The 17,916-nt window shown below is 45.6% G+C and overlaps 1 protein-coding gene and 1 long non-coding RNA gene across 9 annotated transcripts in view; one reads left to right on the top strand and one right to left on the bottom strand.

Moving 5' to 3' along the window:
* The window catches only part of LOC119162170 (uncharacterized), a 515,775-nt gene that overhangs the window by 83,134 nt on the left and 414,725 nt on the right, over nucleotides 1-17,916 (bottom strand). For all 7 annotated transcript variants that reach the window (XM_075879320.1, XM_075879321.1, XM_075879322.1 and 4 more), the window contains 5 exons: nucleotides 16,609-16,713; nucleotides 11,493-11,564; nucleotides 9,958-10,047; nucleotides 7,563-7,607; nucleotides 7,453-7,476 (listed from right to left, as the gene is read on the bottom strand). In XM_075879320.1, coding sequence (XP_075735435.1) covers nucleotides 7,453-7,476; nucleotides 7,563-7,607; nucleotides 9,958-10,047; nucleotides 11,493-11,564; nucleotides 16,609-16,713 — 336 coding nt within the window. The remainder of the gene's footprint in view (nucleotides 1-7,452; nucleotides 7,477-7,562; nucleotides 7,608-9,957; nucleotides 10,048-11,492; nucleotides 11,565-16,608; nucleotides 16,714-17,916) is intronic.
* LOC142776160 (uncharacterized) overlaps nucleotides 1-17,916 on the top strand; it is a 54,109-nt gene that overhangs the window by 25,947 nt on the left and 10,246 nt on the right. The window contains exon 3 of one of the 2 annotated variants that reach the window (XR_012887356.1): nucleotides 11,385-11,934. The exons of the other annotated variant lie outside the window; for it this stretch is intronic. This is a non-coding gene — a long non-coding RNA (uncharacterized LOC142776160). Of the gene's footprint in view, nucleotides 1-11,384; nucleotides 11,935-17,916 lie in introns of those variants that run through there. 2 annotated transcript variants of the gene reach the window in all.

The raw sequence follows: 17,916 nt of genomic DNA, 5'->3' as shown, positions 1-17,916 counted from the left end.
TGTAGTTGCTGTCAATGCGAAGTTAGAAACAAGCTTGCGCAGGTACGACGTGAGGCCTGAAATGCCTGCAGCTGTTTCAGACGTCGGAGAAAGGAAGTTGGCTACCGCTGCTGCTCGTTCAGGCAAAGGTTAAACACCGCCTGCTGAAATAGTGCGTCCTTTGTTAAGAGATCGTTAGTTATTGAAATTGACATTTTTCTCGGTTTTTAGATTACTTTTTACCACTTTTTAGGTTACATTTGCCGCATTGCTTTTGTGTCATGCAAAAAAGGTTACGGTTTTGTTCCTATGACATTTTGCTAAACTGGTATGGTATGACATGACTGCATGATGAACATAAGTGACAGACCGTAAGTTGAAATCATGACATACATGTCATCATTTTCATGTTATGACTAGTCATGACTACATGCCACATTCCAGGTGCGCTCGTGGTCATTTCGCTAGCTTCACATATACCCAATTTGGTATTACAGAACCTCAATGGATAACGAAGGTACATGACTGGTGCAAACATGATAACCATGAGATGCCTGTCATGTAAGAACATGACAACGCACCACGCTCATAGCGCGCTCGCGGCCTTTTCGCTGGCTCCACATATACGAAATTTGGTATTACGTCACGTGAATGCACGACGAAGGTAAACGACCCGTCTAACCATGATAATATTGATATGCGTGTCATGTAAATCATGAATGCATGGTACACTCATAGCGTGCTTGCGGCCATTTCGCTAGCTTCATATATACCAAATTTGGTATCAGGTGACGTGAATAGCCGACGAAGGTAAATGACACGTCCAAACATGATAATCATGAATGCCTGTCATGTAAAACATGACTACATGCTACGCTCATAGCGCGCTCACAGCTGTTTCGCTAGCTCCACATATACGAAATTTGGTATTACATGACGTGAATAGACGACAAAAGTAAATGACATGTCCAAACATGATACTCATGACATGCATGTGATGTAAAGCATGACTTTATGCTACGCTCATAGCGCGCTCGCGGCCGTATCACTAGCTCCACATATATCAAATTCTGTATCATGGGACGTGAATAGACGACGAAGGTAAATGACACATTCAAACATGATATCCATGGCATGAAAGTCATGCACGGCGTAATTTACGTCCACATCGTAACGTTGTCCTCATTTTAAAGTGACATAGCAATCTTCCTCATTCGTGCTTCGCATATCATCGATTCCCATAGTGCGTGGGATCTGCCAGTTTTTTTTTGTTTTTTTTAAGTTACTTTAGCCGCATCACTTTCGTGTCACGCAAAAAAGCTTTCTTGGATTATGCAAGGGCTACTAACTGTCTCGGGTCACAACACATCTGGTTCCATGCGCATGCCGTGTATTTACGAGTACAAGTAAGACCGTTTACATCTAAAAACTGCATTGGCAATCATTCTGAGCTGTTTACGGTGTTTCTGCTGCCCTGAGAGGCAATAAGTGAAAATTTACGCCAGAGTTTTGTTTTTGCGCACTGATTTGCCATGTTTCCTGGATGCCCTATTAAGTCATATTTCGAACACCTCCAATCATGCTGAAATAAATAGTGCATGCACATGCGAATATTAGAAATGGTAATGAAGGCGCTGTATTTCGCAAAATAATTTCGAGTCGCTTAGAGGGCGCTTCAAACTTTGCGCACCCAAGTGAAATTGTGTGAAGCTAAATAATTTATCGAAGTGGGAGAGCGAAAGTTAGGTCGGCAGATGAGATTTTGAAGTTTTCGGGTATAACGTGACCACAGCAAGCACAGGAACGGGTTGATTGGCGAAACGTGGGAGAGGCCTTTGCCGTGCAGTGGGTGCAGTCGAGATGATGATGATGACGAAAGCTATAAATACGGGCTTTATGAGCGTATGCTCACCTTATGTGCCTTTAACATAAAGGCATGAACTTATTGCGTAATAAATGTACCTGGCATTTTTTAACCTCCTAAGGTACCATGTGCGTGGTGTGGTATTTAAAGGACGATGGGTTGTGAATGCAGGTTAGTTGCTTAATTTAAATAATCGTGAAGCCGTACAAACAACTTGGTACCTCTAATTAGCTTTCAAGCAACCACGCAAACCCCATACTGTCCCTAATGCTGATGGAGATAAATCGGCGTTTAGGGCATGATTCCACGCTATATATGTAAATTGTGCGTTTACCTCATAGGCTATCTCAGAAAAAAAACACTAAAAAAGGGGACAAATGAATTGTAATGGAAAGCATAAGACGGAAGACTAGACGAAAATGGGGAGAACTGATAAAACTGATAAACAAGTAACTGGACAACAGAAAATGACTCTAAAAGATCGGCGAGCACAGGTGTTTCTCGAAACAAACAAAATCTCAATGAACGCTAGTAAGGAGCAAAAGCACGGCCGGAGTTGAAAAGCTGAGTGCGACCACCCTTCCACCCAATCCTCATTCCTTTCTTACTTACACAACGCTTTGAAGTGAAAGAAAGAAGAAAAAGAAATAAAGAGAGAGAGAGAGAGAGAGAGAGAGAGAGGTTACTTCGGTATGAAATCACTCATTGCTTTTCCATCTATTAGTGTTGCCTTTGACATATGAATATAATTTTTTTTTCAGTCACTTACGTACGCGCCTGTAGACGGAGTTTGGCCGACCGCATGCAGCATTAGTGTATGTATTCACCGTGTTTTTTTTTTTCGGTGCGGCGATAGTTATAGTTTTAAATATATGGACGCATATACTTCGACTGCGGGCGTATTACTGACGAAGAGGTGACGCATCCTACATTAATGGATGACTACTTCGTGCAATCGATAACACCGCGGCCTTCAAGGCTTTGCGACGGCGTTACAGAAGTTGTTTAGTTCAGTTCATAAATATAATACCCCAAACACCTTCATTTTTGTCAAGTACGTCATATATTAACGCCAGGCTAAAGGTTTTCTCCATATATACCCCCAAGAACACCGTTCACTCAACAGTTATCCGCACATGCGCTCAGACTTGGCGCGGATTAATACGCCCTGGAATAAGACATGTGCCAATATTTGCCCAGCTTTCAAAACTTGTGCTCGACTGACGCGCACGAGGCGGAATCGTGAATCCGCGTTTTACTTCTTTGCTTAACTTTATGTTCGGGGATTGCATCTAATATCACCAGCAGTCAAAGATCGTCTAGAGGGCGAACGTCGGCGCTCTCTGTTTTATTCGCGTGTACATACGCTCGTTTTCTGCGCATACCCGACGTTTCAGGGGGAGGGGGGGGGGCAGTGCCGCCGTCAGACTGGAACGTTAACGTCTAGCTCGGCTATAAAGACGTTGCGCGCTTTGGTTTGCACAACGGCTTTCAACGTCTTATTTGTGCAGCCTTTGAGCGTCGACACTCCCCCCCCCCCCCGAAAAAAAAAAGAGACAAATTCGAGGACACGCTTCAAAACGGGTTGGAGTGAAACTTCAGCAAAGTTATAGGGACAAACATCCACGGTTGTATACTTCTATTGTCCGCCGAGTGGCAGCGAGTCCTGGCCAAAATATTCCCTGCGCCTTTGTCGACGTCACATACAGACGGATGCCTTTTGTGCGCTGCACACTCGCGCAGCATGCAGGGACCGCTGACGATGCAAAGTTCAAAGCTCGTGGTAGAGGTATACGCGTTTCACGTATTGTCGCGCGCTGATTTTGATTCAGAGGCATATTGTTTGCTGGGAATTCTCGTGGCTGCACTCTATAACTGCGCCATTGTAGTACAGCGTGTCAAGGCTAAGCTAGGTTGCCTATGCATTGCGCGTGAGAACTTACTTTACGCCCCGACTGAAAAACAAAATGAAGAGGCGGCAAATAAGTGCGAATGTTGAATAGCGTGCAGATTCACAGTGGTAACAGAAGACTACAATAATAGAGGCCATAGAGCGCGAGAACGAATCGCATCGTCCCTTATAACCCGCATCGAACAACTGCACCTTGGTTCTGTTTATATTTTCTGGTGTGATTCATCGATATCTGCGATGGACGGCTCGTGAGTCGACGGCGCCATTGACTCTCGCATCTGGAACATCCGCTCTATTTACCAGCAACGATCGATCACTGGCTGCTATTCACGTTGCAATAGGTATATATTGCTCTTTTTTTTTACTTTGATTGATATGTGGGGTTTAACGTCCCAAAACCACCATGAGAGACGCCGTGGTGGAGGGCTCCGGAAATTTCGGCCACCTGAGGTTCTTTAACATGCACCCAAATCTGAGCACACGGGCCTACAGCATTTTCGCCTCCATCGAAAATGCAGCCACTGCAGCCGGGATTCGATCCCGCGACCTGCGGGTCAGCAGCCGAGTACCTTGGCCACTAGACCACCGCGGCGGGGTCAATTTCTTTACTTTATTCACTGAAGTAGGTGGCCCTTAACCCAGTGTTCTATTTTCAGCGTCTGAAATCACTGATCCTTTCGCAGCATACGTTCAACTTATATATACCCCCCCCCCCTTTTTTTTTCATTTCTTGTGGCCAAGCAGACTAAACAATACTTGTCACAAAATTTCAAACAGCTTCTCACTGCTTACGTGGCGCTTGCAACAGTCTAGTTGGTTAATAGCGCATTGAACAAAGCAATAGCTTATAACTTTTAACGCAGAGAGACAGCCCACGAACTGAGCGATATGCGCATGCATCTTTGCCACAAACTCAAAAGCTGCGGCACATTTATCGATTCCCTAAACGAGAAAGCATGCGACACCCTTTTGTTTGCGACAACGTCTCGTACGTTATTGGGCGCTTCAGTAGTTGGCGTTGCACGCATGCACTTCGAGTATGCGCAAATTACTCGAAGGCACCAAGATATTTTCATTGGAAAATTTTGGCCCGTTAAGGTCGATATGTAAAAAAAAAACGTGGCTGATCCCTCTTTTAGTAATGTGTATAACATGAAAGTGAAACGTGTTCTCGCAGAGGTAATTGAGTGTTCTTAGTGCATTGTTGCGCCACAAGGGCGATGGAATGAACAAATTGAAATGTCACGCGAAGAACGGCAAGCAGCTCGTAACTTGCAGCGCGCACACCTCAAAGCACGCACGAAGTGAGCATACACCAGCACGAGCGCGGACTTTCACAGCTCGACACTCAAAGCATGCTGCTCAAATAGAAAGAAAGACGCACGAAATGAACACACAGCCCCGCCGCGGTGGTTTAGTGGCTAAGGTACTCGGCTGCTGACCCGCAGGTCGCGGGTTCGATTCCCGGCTGCGGCGGCTGCATTTCCGATGGAGGCGGAAATGTTGTAGGCCCGTGTGCTCAGATTTGGGCGCACGTTAAAGAACCCCAGGTGGTCAAAATTTCCGGAGCCCTCCACTACGGCGTCTCTCATAATCATATAGTGGTTTTGGGACGTTAAACCCCACAATTCAATCAATCAATCAATCAATCAATCGAAATGAACACACAGGTATACACAGTACAAGCGCGAACAACTGTCAAAATTCTTACTTCGTGTGTGAGCAGCGCGCTCTTTTCTTAAACGCGGCCGCGGCAGCGAGGGAAGTGACGTTCGTGCTGTCTTGGGCTCGCCGTTAGCAAGATGAAGGTTTGCACTGTGGCATAGTGGTCAGCGTCGCGCGCTGAAGAGCGAGGGGCCGCTGGTTTGACGCCCCGCTGCGGATCTTTCCCATGTCGTTCTTTTCTTTACACTCATTACACAATTTACGACGTCATATGCGAGGCGCAAATACGTCAGCGGGGTCGTGGTGCACTCAAGCATAAACCACTTTTATGTTGAAATGCGGACTGCGTGTACATTCATGACTGTTGTCATTTAAGTGCACAGCTTGAAATATTTTGGAAATTATGTAAAACAAAATGTACACCTGTATTTTGTGCTAATAATTCTTGCTTGAGTGTTTCTTTTACTTTGCTGCCAGAGTGGCACGACTTAGACAAGCAATTAATCAGCGTTTATTCGTGGCCCTTAAGGCTATTTATAAAGATTTTTTTCTTGAATAAACCAAATAAACCAGTTTGCCGCTTTAACGAACATGGTCCACGCTGAAGGCGTACAAGTAGACCCATGCCTTGGATTGCGTCATTGCTTCCTACGAGATAGCTCAAAAGTAAAACTCATGTAATTGATTCCTAAAAGCATTTGTTCCACAAAAAAAAAAAGAGAGCAAACTTACCTGTTGCAGCCAATATCCACCCCTAGCATATTATATATATATATATGTCGGCAAAACATTTTGGGTAGTCGTGGGTCATGCGGCTTCCATACGTAGACCGTAAGGTAAATAAATAGGTTGTTCAAAGTGACAGTTCTGTGATTCTATTATACATCCGTCATTAAGAAACACTGGAGAACTGTTTTGTTTCATTCATGCACTATATTCTGGGTGTGTAGGTATTTATTAGTAGAATTCATAAGGCACACGTTACAAGGTTTGTTCGTACGCCACTTTCATTTTTGTTGGACAAAGGAAAAAAAATCAGGCAAAGCTTATCTTCTCCCCAAACACAAAAATCAATTTGATGAATCACACGGGCCTTACTTTCGCGGGTTGAATCTCAATACTAAATGATGTGACGTTCATACAAGATAGAAGTTCGGGAGAACATGGAAGCTTGATGTCACGAGCAATACTCAAGCGAGGAGCACCCTCGCTGGAGCCAACGACAAGGGAAGTTATCTTCGACAGGGCAGCAACAATTCTACCCAGATGAAGACTTGGCGAAACGATGGCTCCAGATACACTCTGCTCTGTTCGATGCTTTGTCATAAATGTTAAATCAGGTAGTTAATCAGCTCTCTCCATTCCTGTAAGTACCGAACGCATGTTTCGTATCGGTTAAAAATAGTCCGGATAGTACCGTCATATTGGACATTTCCACCAAACGTGGCACTATAATGTCAACTTCAAGCATACTTGTTTTTATATGGCAGCCATGCATAACAGCCGCGCAAAAAGCGTTGGCTTCGGGTTCTCTAACGAGCTGAGGATCTTCCCTTTTCACTTAGGCGGGTATATAAAAGTTTCTGTTTGAATATAACTGTAGCAGATCATCTAGAAGCCAACCAAACTTATTCGCTAGTTTTATGGTCACGTGAGTGAGTTTGTAATGCTGATACATACCTTCTAAGTTGATTGCTTAAGTTTTTACAATATTTTCCAAAGACATTTCTATCACCAGGGCCGCGGGTGTACACGAAGTCTTCAAAGCAGCTGATACTTGTGTTTCATCGTTCTTTATATGACGTTTTTGAACCAAGAAAAAAAGTGGTATCTACTCCGCCGGTAAAGCAATATTAAGGTGGGAAATGTGACATGTGGGAATTCGCTGCTGCGTGCCGAGTGTAATGTACACCCGGTACCAGGCTCTTTAATCTTGGACATAATTGACGGGCAGAATGCAAGCCCGAAAATATGAGCCCACCTGGGCGAGCGATTGGCCAGAAAGATTGCAAAGTTAGTAAGGACCACTTGCCTGTCTCATGTACCGCACCGGCGCCTGTAATGAAAAGATGCACATAAGATAATCCGCTTCAAAACACATGAGTACAGAGGAGGCAAGCGTTTAAAGGCAAGTATTCTTACGCCATCGCCTTTGTCTCCTTTCTCTCCCTGGGGTCCGGGCTTTCCCTGCATACAAGAACCGTATACTAAGCATCTCCACAAAACTTGTAACATTGCTCGTAATGACAGAACGCACTATGCATGCACTGTATTTTTTGCCGTCTCTTGTTTTTATATATATGTCAATCGTAAATTTAGCGGTGTTTTTTTTTTCACTGGTAGATCTGGATGATATTTTCTTGTCCCGCGGCGACGAATCCGAGTTTCACTGGCCGATTCGGAATGGTTTTGGAGCTTTTCACTGGTCCTTTCGGATCAATTTAACTCGCCTAATGCCAGATCGCTCTCACTTGCTCCAGTGCCTAGCGGATACGGGCAGAAACAGCCCGTGTTGGCCGCGTCACATCCGTCACGTCTTTTGCCGAGACAAAGCTTTCATTACCAGCTTGAGTCAAGTGTTAATGGACTTCCACTCCTTCCTGGCTGATTCGGATTTGTAGAATCTGACTGTTCGCTTCGAGGTTTCGGTTGCTGCTCTAGATCGACCAGGGAAAAACACGGAGAGTTGAGTTAACTTTTTAATTAAATGCGAGTCGGTGGCAGTCACAGTCACTGCGTCGTTTTCTCTCCGGATTGTACGCGTGCTGGTTGCTAAAAGAGTGAGGCCCCACTTAAACTCGAAGAAAGCAAAGAAAGTGTCTAAAAATAGGCAGAAGCAGAGACAGTGAACACAGGGGTGGCTTTCGAAAAAAAAAACACCTCCTTTTAAGCCCACGCAGAGCATGCGCAAAATCACCATACTAGATCCCGGCGATGATCTTATCCATGCAACTCACCACTGCTAAAAAATTCACACTCTTTCCGGGTCAAAAACACAGAAGCTGCGCTTACACACTTTTCTGAACCAAATTTTCAAATATGGTCCACACCAAGCAACTCTCTTTCACGTTGCGTCTTAGCCTTACCTCGAATTAATCCATTCACAAACATGGGTGTACAACCACACTGCTTACAACGTAGTGGAATGTTACCACCAGTGACAGGCGGTAGAAAATTAGCAGGCTCCAGCTCACGAACAATAATGAATCGACCAGATTGTCTAATGCATTGCTTATTGCGACTAATCTGAATGCTATACATCCCGCATGGGTCACTTGCGCAGTATTTGTGGACATGTTTCATGTCTGCCGAGTTGCACAACCCTCTTACATATACCTGCGAGTTTACTTGATATGGACCATATTTGGAAACTTGGCCCGGAAAAATGGGTTAGCGCAGCTTCAGTGTCTTCGTTACAGAAGGAGTGTAACAGTGGTGACTTGCATAGATAAGATAGGCGCAGCGATCCGTTAGAGAGCTTTTGCGCATGCTGTATGGACTTAGGAGGAGGCGTTTTTCTCGAAATATACGTCAGTTGTTAGTAGCCACCTCTGTGGTTACTGTCTCTGCTTCTGCCTCCCATTTTCTTTTTTAGAAGTTTTAGGGACTCTTTTGGGTTTAAGTATGTACCAACTTGCCCAACAAATTGAACTCTTGAAGTCCTACGGGTACGCTGGTTGATGCGCTTAACTCCGGAGACGCGCTGATGTGCTGTGCGGCTGAACGCTTTTTTTATGGACACTCCAGGCACGCTTTTCCATCGCCGTGAGGTTCCGTGAAACAAAGTCTAATAGCACTAACATCGCTCCAAGCTTTCTGTGTTTTAGCCCCGCCGCGGTGGTCTATATAGTGGATAAGGTATTCGGCTGCTGACCCGCAGGTCGTGGGATCGAATCCCGGCTGCGGCGGCTGCATTTCCGATGGAGGCGGAAATGCTGTAGGCCCGTGTGCTCAGATTTTGGTGCACGTTAAAGAACCCCCGGTGGTTGAAATTTCCGGAGCCCTCCACTACGGCGTCTCTCATAATCATATGGTGGCTTTGGGACGTTAAACCCGACATATCAATCAGCTTTCTACGTTTTATGAGTGAGTGCAAGCATGAAAGGGCAGTGGATGATTGCGGCTCAAACACAGACGAACCCCGCCGTCGTCTCTTATCGCGCGAAAGGCCCATGGGGGTCGCCGAGGGGGTTGCTGCGTGGTTCTGGCAGAAACTGCGCACATTAGGCTGTCACCTCATTTCAACAGGAATTATAAGAAAGCTTTTGAACATTCTGTGTTCTCACCGCTAAGCTTGCGCTGACGCGAAAGACGACATGAAGGTCGCTTCGCACGCTGTAGCGGACGCGCCTCCTTACGCTCAAATTTTGTTGAGTTACGCCATGTGGGATGCTGAAGGAGCTAGCTGCTAGCCTTACTTTCTAAAACACTTCAACTTGTTGCTAACGCATTCATTATATCGCATTCAACTGTGACTTTTTGAACGGCAAGATATAAACCTAATACGGAACTCGTCGTAATACGGAGCTACACTCACTGGGGGACCGGGTAATCCCGGCATTCCCATCAGGCCAGGTGGACTGGCTTCTCCGGCGCTGCCTTTCTCACCCTTGGATCCAGGTAGCCCCTGCGGAAGGTATCAGTTACGGGCATGTGATTTTGAAAGCAGTAGCGCGTCACTAGGTTTATACCTTCCTATGAATGAGTGTGCGAATGTGAACAGAAGAGCCTATATAGAAGCAAGTTCAATGTAATGCACGATAAAGCCTGCGCTGCAAAGTTGATAGAGACGGGGGGCGGCAATTACATAGACAAAATTGCGTCTGCTTTGTCTTTGACCACACTATGTTTAGTCTTTTCGTTTAATTAAATCAGTTGTTAGATACGCTTCGCCTGTTTCGTTCCTGTCCAATCGTCTTTGTAAACTTTGCAGCGCGTCCTTTATCAGCCATGATGTGAGCATGCTGTTGCCTGATTGATTTCCTTCTCGTTCGAAGTGGCCGAAAAATGCACAGAGATGACATCGGGAGTCGCAATCAAACCACGCAATGAAAAGAGCCTGCACGGTACAACATAAAATCAAGCGATAATTTGGTAAAAGCAGCACAAAAAGACTGCAGCACGAAACGATGAATGACACAGAACAAGCACTGCGTCTTTCTTCATCTCGTATTGCCGTCTTATAACGCTGATTTTACCATGAAGGTCCATTAACAAGCCCAGTTTGCCACACGACCACTTGGCTCTGCAGTACCCAAACTTGCAATATTGGCATGTTTGGGTACTGCATGTTTGGGTACTGGCATGTTTGGGTACTGTTTGGGTACGGCAGCATGTCTTTAGTAGCAGCAATTGTCATTTATCAGCCGAACGTGTGGCATAGATGTAATCATGTGCATCATTGTTTCCATGCTCTCGCGTTGATCATGCCCTCGTCGGATCGAAGCACGATTAATTAAGAAATTCAGCATGCTCGTTCTATATGAGACAATTCAGAGACAGCAAGCATCTTACATTACCGCTAGTAACTACATATATAAGATAGATAGATAGATAGATAGATAGATAGATAGATAGATAGATATATAGATAGATAGATAGATAGACAGACAGACAGACAGACAGACAGACAGACAGACAGACAGACAGACAGACAGACAGACAGACAGACAGACAGACAGATAGATAGATAGATAGATAGATAGATAGATAGATAGATAGATAGATAGATAGATAGATAGATAGATAGATAGATAGATAGACGCGTGCGCGTGGAGGAGTGTCGTTAAGTTCTCTGCGTGCGAAGGGTGTGTTTAGGCCTTAACCGAGTTATCACTCATTAGTGTGCACAACCCAGAGCTCTTCACATAAACTACTGTGTAACTTAAGCTTTAGTTTTCATATCAGCCGCAGTGCTTGCTTTTAAATGTCGACCTTCACACCTCTTTTTTGTTCTTTAACAAGGCGTCCAGGGAAATTCCTCAGAACATTTCCCAGTGATGTCTCGAAGCCCGACCAACGCGTTGAAAGCCAGCAAGATTCACGAACGAAACGAGCAACAAAGAAACTCACCGTCGGTCCGGGCCTTCCCGGTGCGCCGTCTTCTCCTGGCCTTCCAGGGTGGCCGACGCTGCCCTTCTCGCCCTGCGCAAGCCGCAAGAGTTCAACTCGTCGAGCGCTGCCTCTGCTTCAGCAAATAGACCGACATGCACACACACACGCGGCACCTGAGCGGAGGAACGGAGCAGGCGCCGCCACCGTAAGAACTTGTGTCAACATTACAAGAGCCTGAAAAATAGGGGGGAAAAAAAGGACCCACAAGCCTGGCGCCGAGCATATTGGCTGCACCTGGGCGAGAAACTGACATGTTTAACGACTGCCTTAGAATCACTCCTGCTCGATGTTCCTTCGGCGGCCATTGAACATTTGTTACATCCTGCTCAAACTCGCAGCGCGTGCGCGGTTCTCTGAGGAAACTCCGTAAAAACAAAAAAAATGACAAAAATGATATGAATCGAGTGACTTGATTAATATATGGGATAGATGTCCCGAAGTAACACGGCAACTTTGAAAGAGGCTATGGTTCAGTGTTGCTGATTAATTTATACCACCTGAAGTGTCCCGATACTTTGCAGTCTTTTTTTTATATTCCATCCTCGTTGGAATGTAAATGTAATGATTGATATCAAAAGCGCTATTTGGTTCCCAGTGGTACAACCACGGTGGATAATTTTTTTTTTGCGGGGGGGGGGGGGGGCATAAACCAACATAGCAGGATATGATGAAAACTATCTGGCTAAGGTAAGCTCTTGATTATAACGTTTCGTGAAATGAATAGGTATCGCCGCAGCAGGCATAACTGACGGAACATTTATTGCTTGTTTTTTTTTTACTCCCGGTCACGAAGCTCTATAACATTACGGCTATTTCAGTGTCCATGTACCATCGACATAATTTAATAATTGTTCTTCTTAGACAACGCGCCTTTGTGGTCAGTTCCATGGCTTTGGTCACCGCGTTTCGAATGTAGACAAGAAGAAGAATAAGATCTCAGATTAAGGCGGACATTAAAAATACCAGGTGCAAAAATTATTCTGGAGTCTTCTGTTGCACGTCTCGCGTAACCCACAGTAGAATTTCGCAATTCCAATTCTCCTAATTGAGCTTTAGTTCTCGTTTTAAAGCAGATTTGTGGGGCAATTTTTACCACTCGTGTACAGATTACCCTGCCTTACCAACCCAGTATTCTAAAGAAGCCTCACTGTATATATGTGCCGCACTTAGTGTGCTTGCGAAGGCGGTCACCCGTCCATCATAGCTGACCTACATAAGTCACAGTTTTCGACGTGAACTCCTGGCGTGTGCCTTGTTGAATTACGCAAGCAGCAAACTCTACTGGCATCTTATTAAAGAACCCAAGCGGCATGCGGGCGGAGGCCCCTATTTACGTTTCCTAATGTAAAACTTCCTGTCTCAAGGCACGCCACTCGGCCATATCAGTATTTGCTACAGGAATTACGACAATCCAAGCCTACAGAGCAGCGCTGGAACTTATTTGAAAAGCTGTGTCTAAAAAAAAAAAAAAGAATTCATCATCACAGATGACTCTTCCAAAGTTTATTGACTAAGTGAGGAAATGCTAGAAAAATATATAGCAATTTATTTTCACGCGAATTTTTCCACAAGTGTTCGGTGCGATCAGAAACGAGCAGATCTCAGTGGCACGACTGATACTCAAAATTGTGCAGCGAACTGATTTTGACGGCAACCTCGGTTCGAAGAGCCTATTTTATCATTCCCTTTTTCGGCAAGACACTGTTGCCTTTGTGATAAAATTTATCAGGAATTGGTTATTAAGAAGTTACATTCCTCGGATAACGACGCCATTCTGATGACGCGACGCAATAATATGCTAAAAAAAGCCTCGTTTCAATGGGAATTTAAGCGTGATTTCAGCACGGAGGCGTGCTGAGCGAAAAATACAACACAAGACACTTTTTCTGGAACATCCTATGCTGCAATTGCAAGTTTCTTTTCTCTAGCTTTTTGAGAGAGATGAAATTTTTGAACTTTGCCACTTCACCGGCTCTCGGCCTTGCTTTGTGCCACCGCTTCACCACACAGCACTTGAGCATGTCATGGAGCAGGCACTCGGCACGCGTAGCGTTTCGATGGCGGCGAACGTCAGCGGCTTTTAATATGCTGCCGCGTCGTGTGACTAGTCAGGGGGAAAATGTTTACCGTGAAAACTTCTACATATGGGTTGCAAATTAGCGTCTACAGGTATCCAAGAGTTACTATGCTGTTTAATCATCATCATGAGCCTGAATTCGCCCACTGCAGGGCAAATGCCACTCCCATGTTCCACCAATCAACCTGGTCTTGTGCTTTCTGCTGCCACGGTATACCTCCAAATTGTAAAACCTACCAGCCCACCTAACCTTCTGTCTTCCCTCGCACGTTTGCCTTCTGTGAGAATCCAGTCAGTTACCATTGGTGACCAGCGGTTATCCTGTCTACGCCCTACGTGCCCGGCCCGTGTCCATTTCTTTTTCTTGGTGTCACCTTTGATATCCTTAACCCCAGTTTGCTCCGTGACCCACTCTGCTCTTTTCTTGGCTCTTAATGTTAAACCTATCATCTTCCTTTCTACCGCTTGCTGCATCGTCCTAAATTTAATCTAAAACCTCATCGTAAGTCTCCTGGTCTCTTCTCCGTATTTAAGTATCGGCAAGATGCCGCTGTTTTGTATACCTTCCTCTTGAGGGTTAGTGGCAGATCACCATTCATGATTTGAGAATGCTTCCTGAATGTGATCCATTCCATTCTCATTCTTTTAGTTATTTCACTCTCATGGTTCTGCTCCACGGTTATTACCGGTCCCAAGTAGACATACTCCTTTAAAACTTCCAGTATCTTTCCACCTACCGAAAAGTGCTGTTTTCTGCCAAGGCTGTTGCACATTCGTTTAGTTTTGTGCATATTAATTTCCAGACCGACTCTTCTGTTTTCCGTGTCCAGTTCAGTAATCTTGAGCTGTAATTCGTCCCCTGAGTTACTCATGAAGCCAATGTCATCAGCGAATCGCACGTTACTAAGATACTCTTCATTAACTCTTATTCCTAACTCTTCCTATTATAGGGCCCTGAAAACCTCCTGTAAACACGTGGTATTTACATGAGGTTTACAAGAGATTTGGAGAGATCGTGTTTCTCTGCCTTACAATCTTCTTCATTGAAATCTGTCGCTTTCTTTTTGGAAAACTAACTATGGATAACTTACTATGGAAACTACCCGACTGATGAACGCCACTATATCTATTTGCCCGAGGCTTATTTACTACTCCAAACGCCAACAAAATAGCATACATCGATAAAGGCAGCGCCAGTCAATTCTATAGTAGTTAGAAACTTTTCGCGTTCACTTTTCATGCACTCCAACCACCCGCGAGTTATACGCTCAACTTAACAATCACATAGAATAGCCGATTAGTTCGCAGAACAGGACGGCGCAACTTCTCAGTTGATAGGAAACGTCAAAGTGTGCCACCACTCGAAATCAGCAAAACTCCGACATCGCGGGCACATTGAATCCAGCAGTGTCATGATTTAGCGAGACAGGAAGAAGTTAGGGAATAATAAACGCGTGAGAAGGAGGGTCAACAAGGGCACTAAGCCGGCCTAAGCTCGCAAGGTCAGAAGTTCGAAACCACGCCATTTTCTATGATGGAAACACGAACTTTCAAGGAGTTAAGATAATGCTAGGAGAGCTACGTCTCTTGTCAAGTTGAGAGCTGCTAGCCTGTCAGGTGGTATTCTACAGCGCTAAAAAAGTGCAACCGAACCCTCTACGTAGAGACAGCGCAGCAGCCTAGCATTCAATGACAAAATTTGGTTCTAATGCAGATGCCGGACCGTTCCCAATCGTATATTTACTTAAAACGCGTGATAAAAGAATCGATAAAAAAAAGAAGACGTCTGGGATGGGGCATCACAGGCAACAACCTGCTGGTAAAGCACTTTCTCACCAGAGCAGGATTGGCCACACTGCTGCAGTACTTGGCCACTACCTCCCTTATTAAAGTACCAACCAACCCTTCGCCCTCAGTCCCCAGCTGTGAAGCAAGGCGGAGGTCAGACCTGCGACGCAGAGGAGGGTGCTGAGAATCTCTGGGTCCGGACTATGCTGTATCGCATAAAGTTAAAAGAGCTACATTTCATGAACGAAATTTAGATACGCGTCGTCATCAACATCATGTGCGCACACACGAGTTCGCTTAAATATAAAGAAGAACAAGAACATGCAGTAAATCAATAAACGCTAACTACGCGCGACAATTAGGAATTCGCGTTTGATTCCCTAAGTTATGGCAGAATCTAGTGCCTGCCGCCATTCCCCGCTGTCAAGTGCGGGTATTATGTTGTAAGATTGCTCTGAATCTTCTTACGGTAGTGTTTGCCTGCACTCGTCGTCACAACAAGAGTGCTACGTTAAATAGGGCAAGAAAAATACCTCATAACTACGATCTACTTCCGAGTCCCGAAACCGTACGTGATTTCTGCTATAATCAGTCAAGTGCCTGAACCACGACTCATTATGCTTGAAGAAACAAAAAGAAGAAAACAGCGAAAAGCTGCTGCGAAGATTTCAGCCAAATGTGGCAGTTATACGCGGCCAAGAGGGCGTAAGAGCGCGGAGCGACGTTGCCACTTTTTCAAGCACCTGCTTTTAATACAGGGGCCCGTATACACCTTGCTTGGTGCTGCAGGTGTCTGCTCTATAGCGCCATGCAGAAGATTGCTGCTGCATAAAGCAAGAGTATCGTTCAAAACGCTATTTGGTGATTTCTAGAAAAAGTGATTTGGGACCCCCTTAGCACGATTTTTTATAGGAATTACATAAATTGACTGCAAGAAAATACATCCTCTTACTAAACATTATTCGCGTTTGTGCACAGTCTCGTTTAGATTGTGTGCGTCTAACCCTAAACTTTTCAGTCCCGCACGATGTCAGATGACGAATGCGTTTTCCTGAAAAACCCGACTTCCGAAAAGGGGAGAGATGAGGACACACACTCGAGGGGAAAAGTAAACAGACGTGTGGCAAACGGCTTGAAATGCGATCAGAAGGTCCGGTCAAGCTAACACTTTGGTACACCACCGAGTTTACGAAAGGGTGGACCGCTTACCCTAGGTCCGGGCAGCCCAAAGTCTCCTTTCATGCCCTTCGCTCCGGGCTCGCCTTTCTGTCCAGGGAGGCCTCGGATAGACCTGCCGTCCCTTCCAGTGTTGCCCTACGGGGAGGGAACGGGGAGGAGACAAAAAGAGGAGGGGAAAAGCGGCGCACCGGCACCGGTCAGTCAACGCGGCTGGCAGCAAGCGAAGGATGATAGCTCGCCGTTCATTTCTCATGCTCTTTTCTCTCCCTTCCTTTCCCTGTAAGGATGATCAAATTGAGAGAAAAGAAGCAACAACCCTTTTCTGTCATGATAGGCACCAGCAACGTTTGCAAACAAAGGTGGCACGGATCGCTCACTGCTTGGCACCAGCAACGCTCGGGCGATCTGCCCCCTGTCACCTACGCGCACGCGTCAATTGTCGCGTTCTAGTGGACCTTGTGGCGCACTTTTGTGCCTGCAGGGGCAGCCGACCACGCGGGAAACTGTTCATTTCATTCCGTGTGGGCGTGCTAACGCGCACCACGAAAGGGCGGTGTCAGAGCTGGGCGTTGTTTTCGCCGCTTGTAAACGCATGACCGTTTTGCCCGCTATGTTGTCGCTCGGCGAAAGTCTGACGAATGAGAGCAAGCACAGTGACTGGTACACATTGCTGCGGCTCGCGCACGCGGCCTTTTTACAGAACCGCTGCAGACGCCGCGCACATGCGTGGCAGTAATTGCGCAGCGAATAATTTTACAGCATTCAATTTCGTCTCACAGCGCAGCTGCAGCGTAATCAACAAGCTTGCAGATCCTGAGGCAAAGTCCCGATTATCCATAGCAGGTGCGCCACTGTCCTGTGCCATTTTAAATGTGATCGTACCGTTAAAGCTCACCTAGGTCATGCGTTTGGTGGCTTACAAACAGACGAAGCCGGCATCACCTTTTCTTAACGCACAAATACTCGCGGCGAATCTTTAAACAATGCGCTTTGAGATAAGCAAGGGCAATTCTGACTCCACGAACGAGCGGTTGTCCTGACCTGCGTGAAGAATAATCGCAAGCATGCAACCGTATGCACCTCTTGTAGGATAGTAACCACCTGCACTTAACAACTACAGCTGCTTACTACGGTCTGCAGGTGACCTCAAGTTCCGCACCACAGCGCAAGAACAGGCAGGAGTCGGGAACGTGTCTTACATTAGTGTTCCACGTATAAACAGCTCCATGTTGTAGCAAAACAGCCATTTGGGCTAGTTGGTCGCAGTTCATTAAGGAAAATAGAAGTTTGGTGCAGTACTTAACTCGGACTCCGCTTGTGTTACTTTCTTCTCCAGTC

The sequence above is a fragment of the Rhipicephalus microplus genome, chromosome X (assembly GCF_043290135.1).
Source record: "Rhipicephalus microplus isolate Deutch F79 chromosome X, USDA_Rmic, whole genome shotgun sequence".
Classification (NCBI taxonomy): domain Eukaryota; kingdom Metazoa; phylum Arthropoda; class Arachnida; order Ixodida; family Ixodidae; genus Rhipicephalus; species Rhipicephalus microplus.
This window is presented reverse-complemented; position numbering and strand designations above follow the sequence as displayed.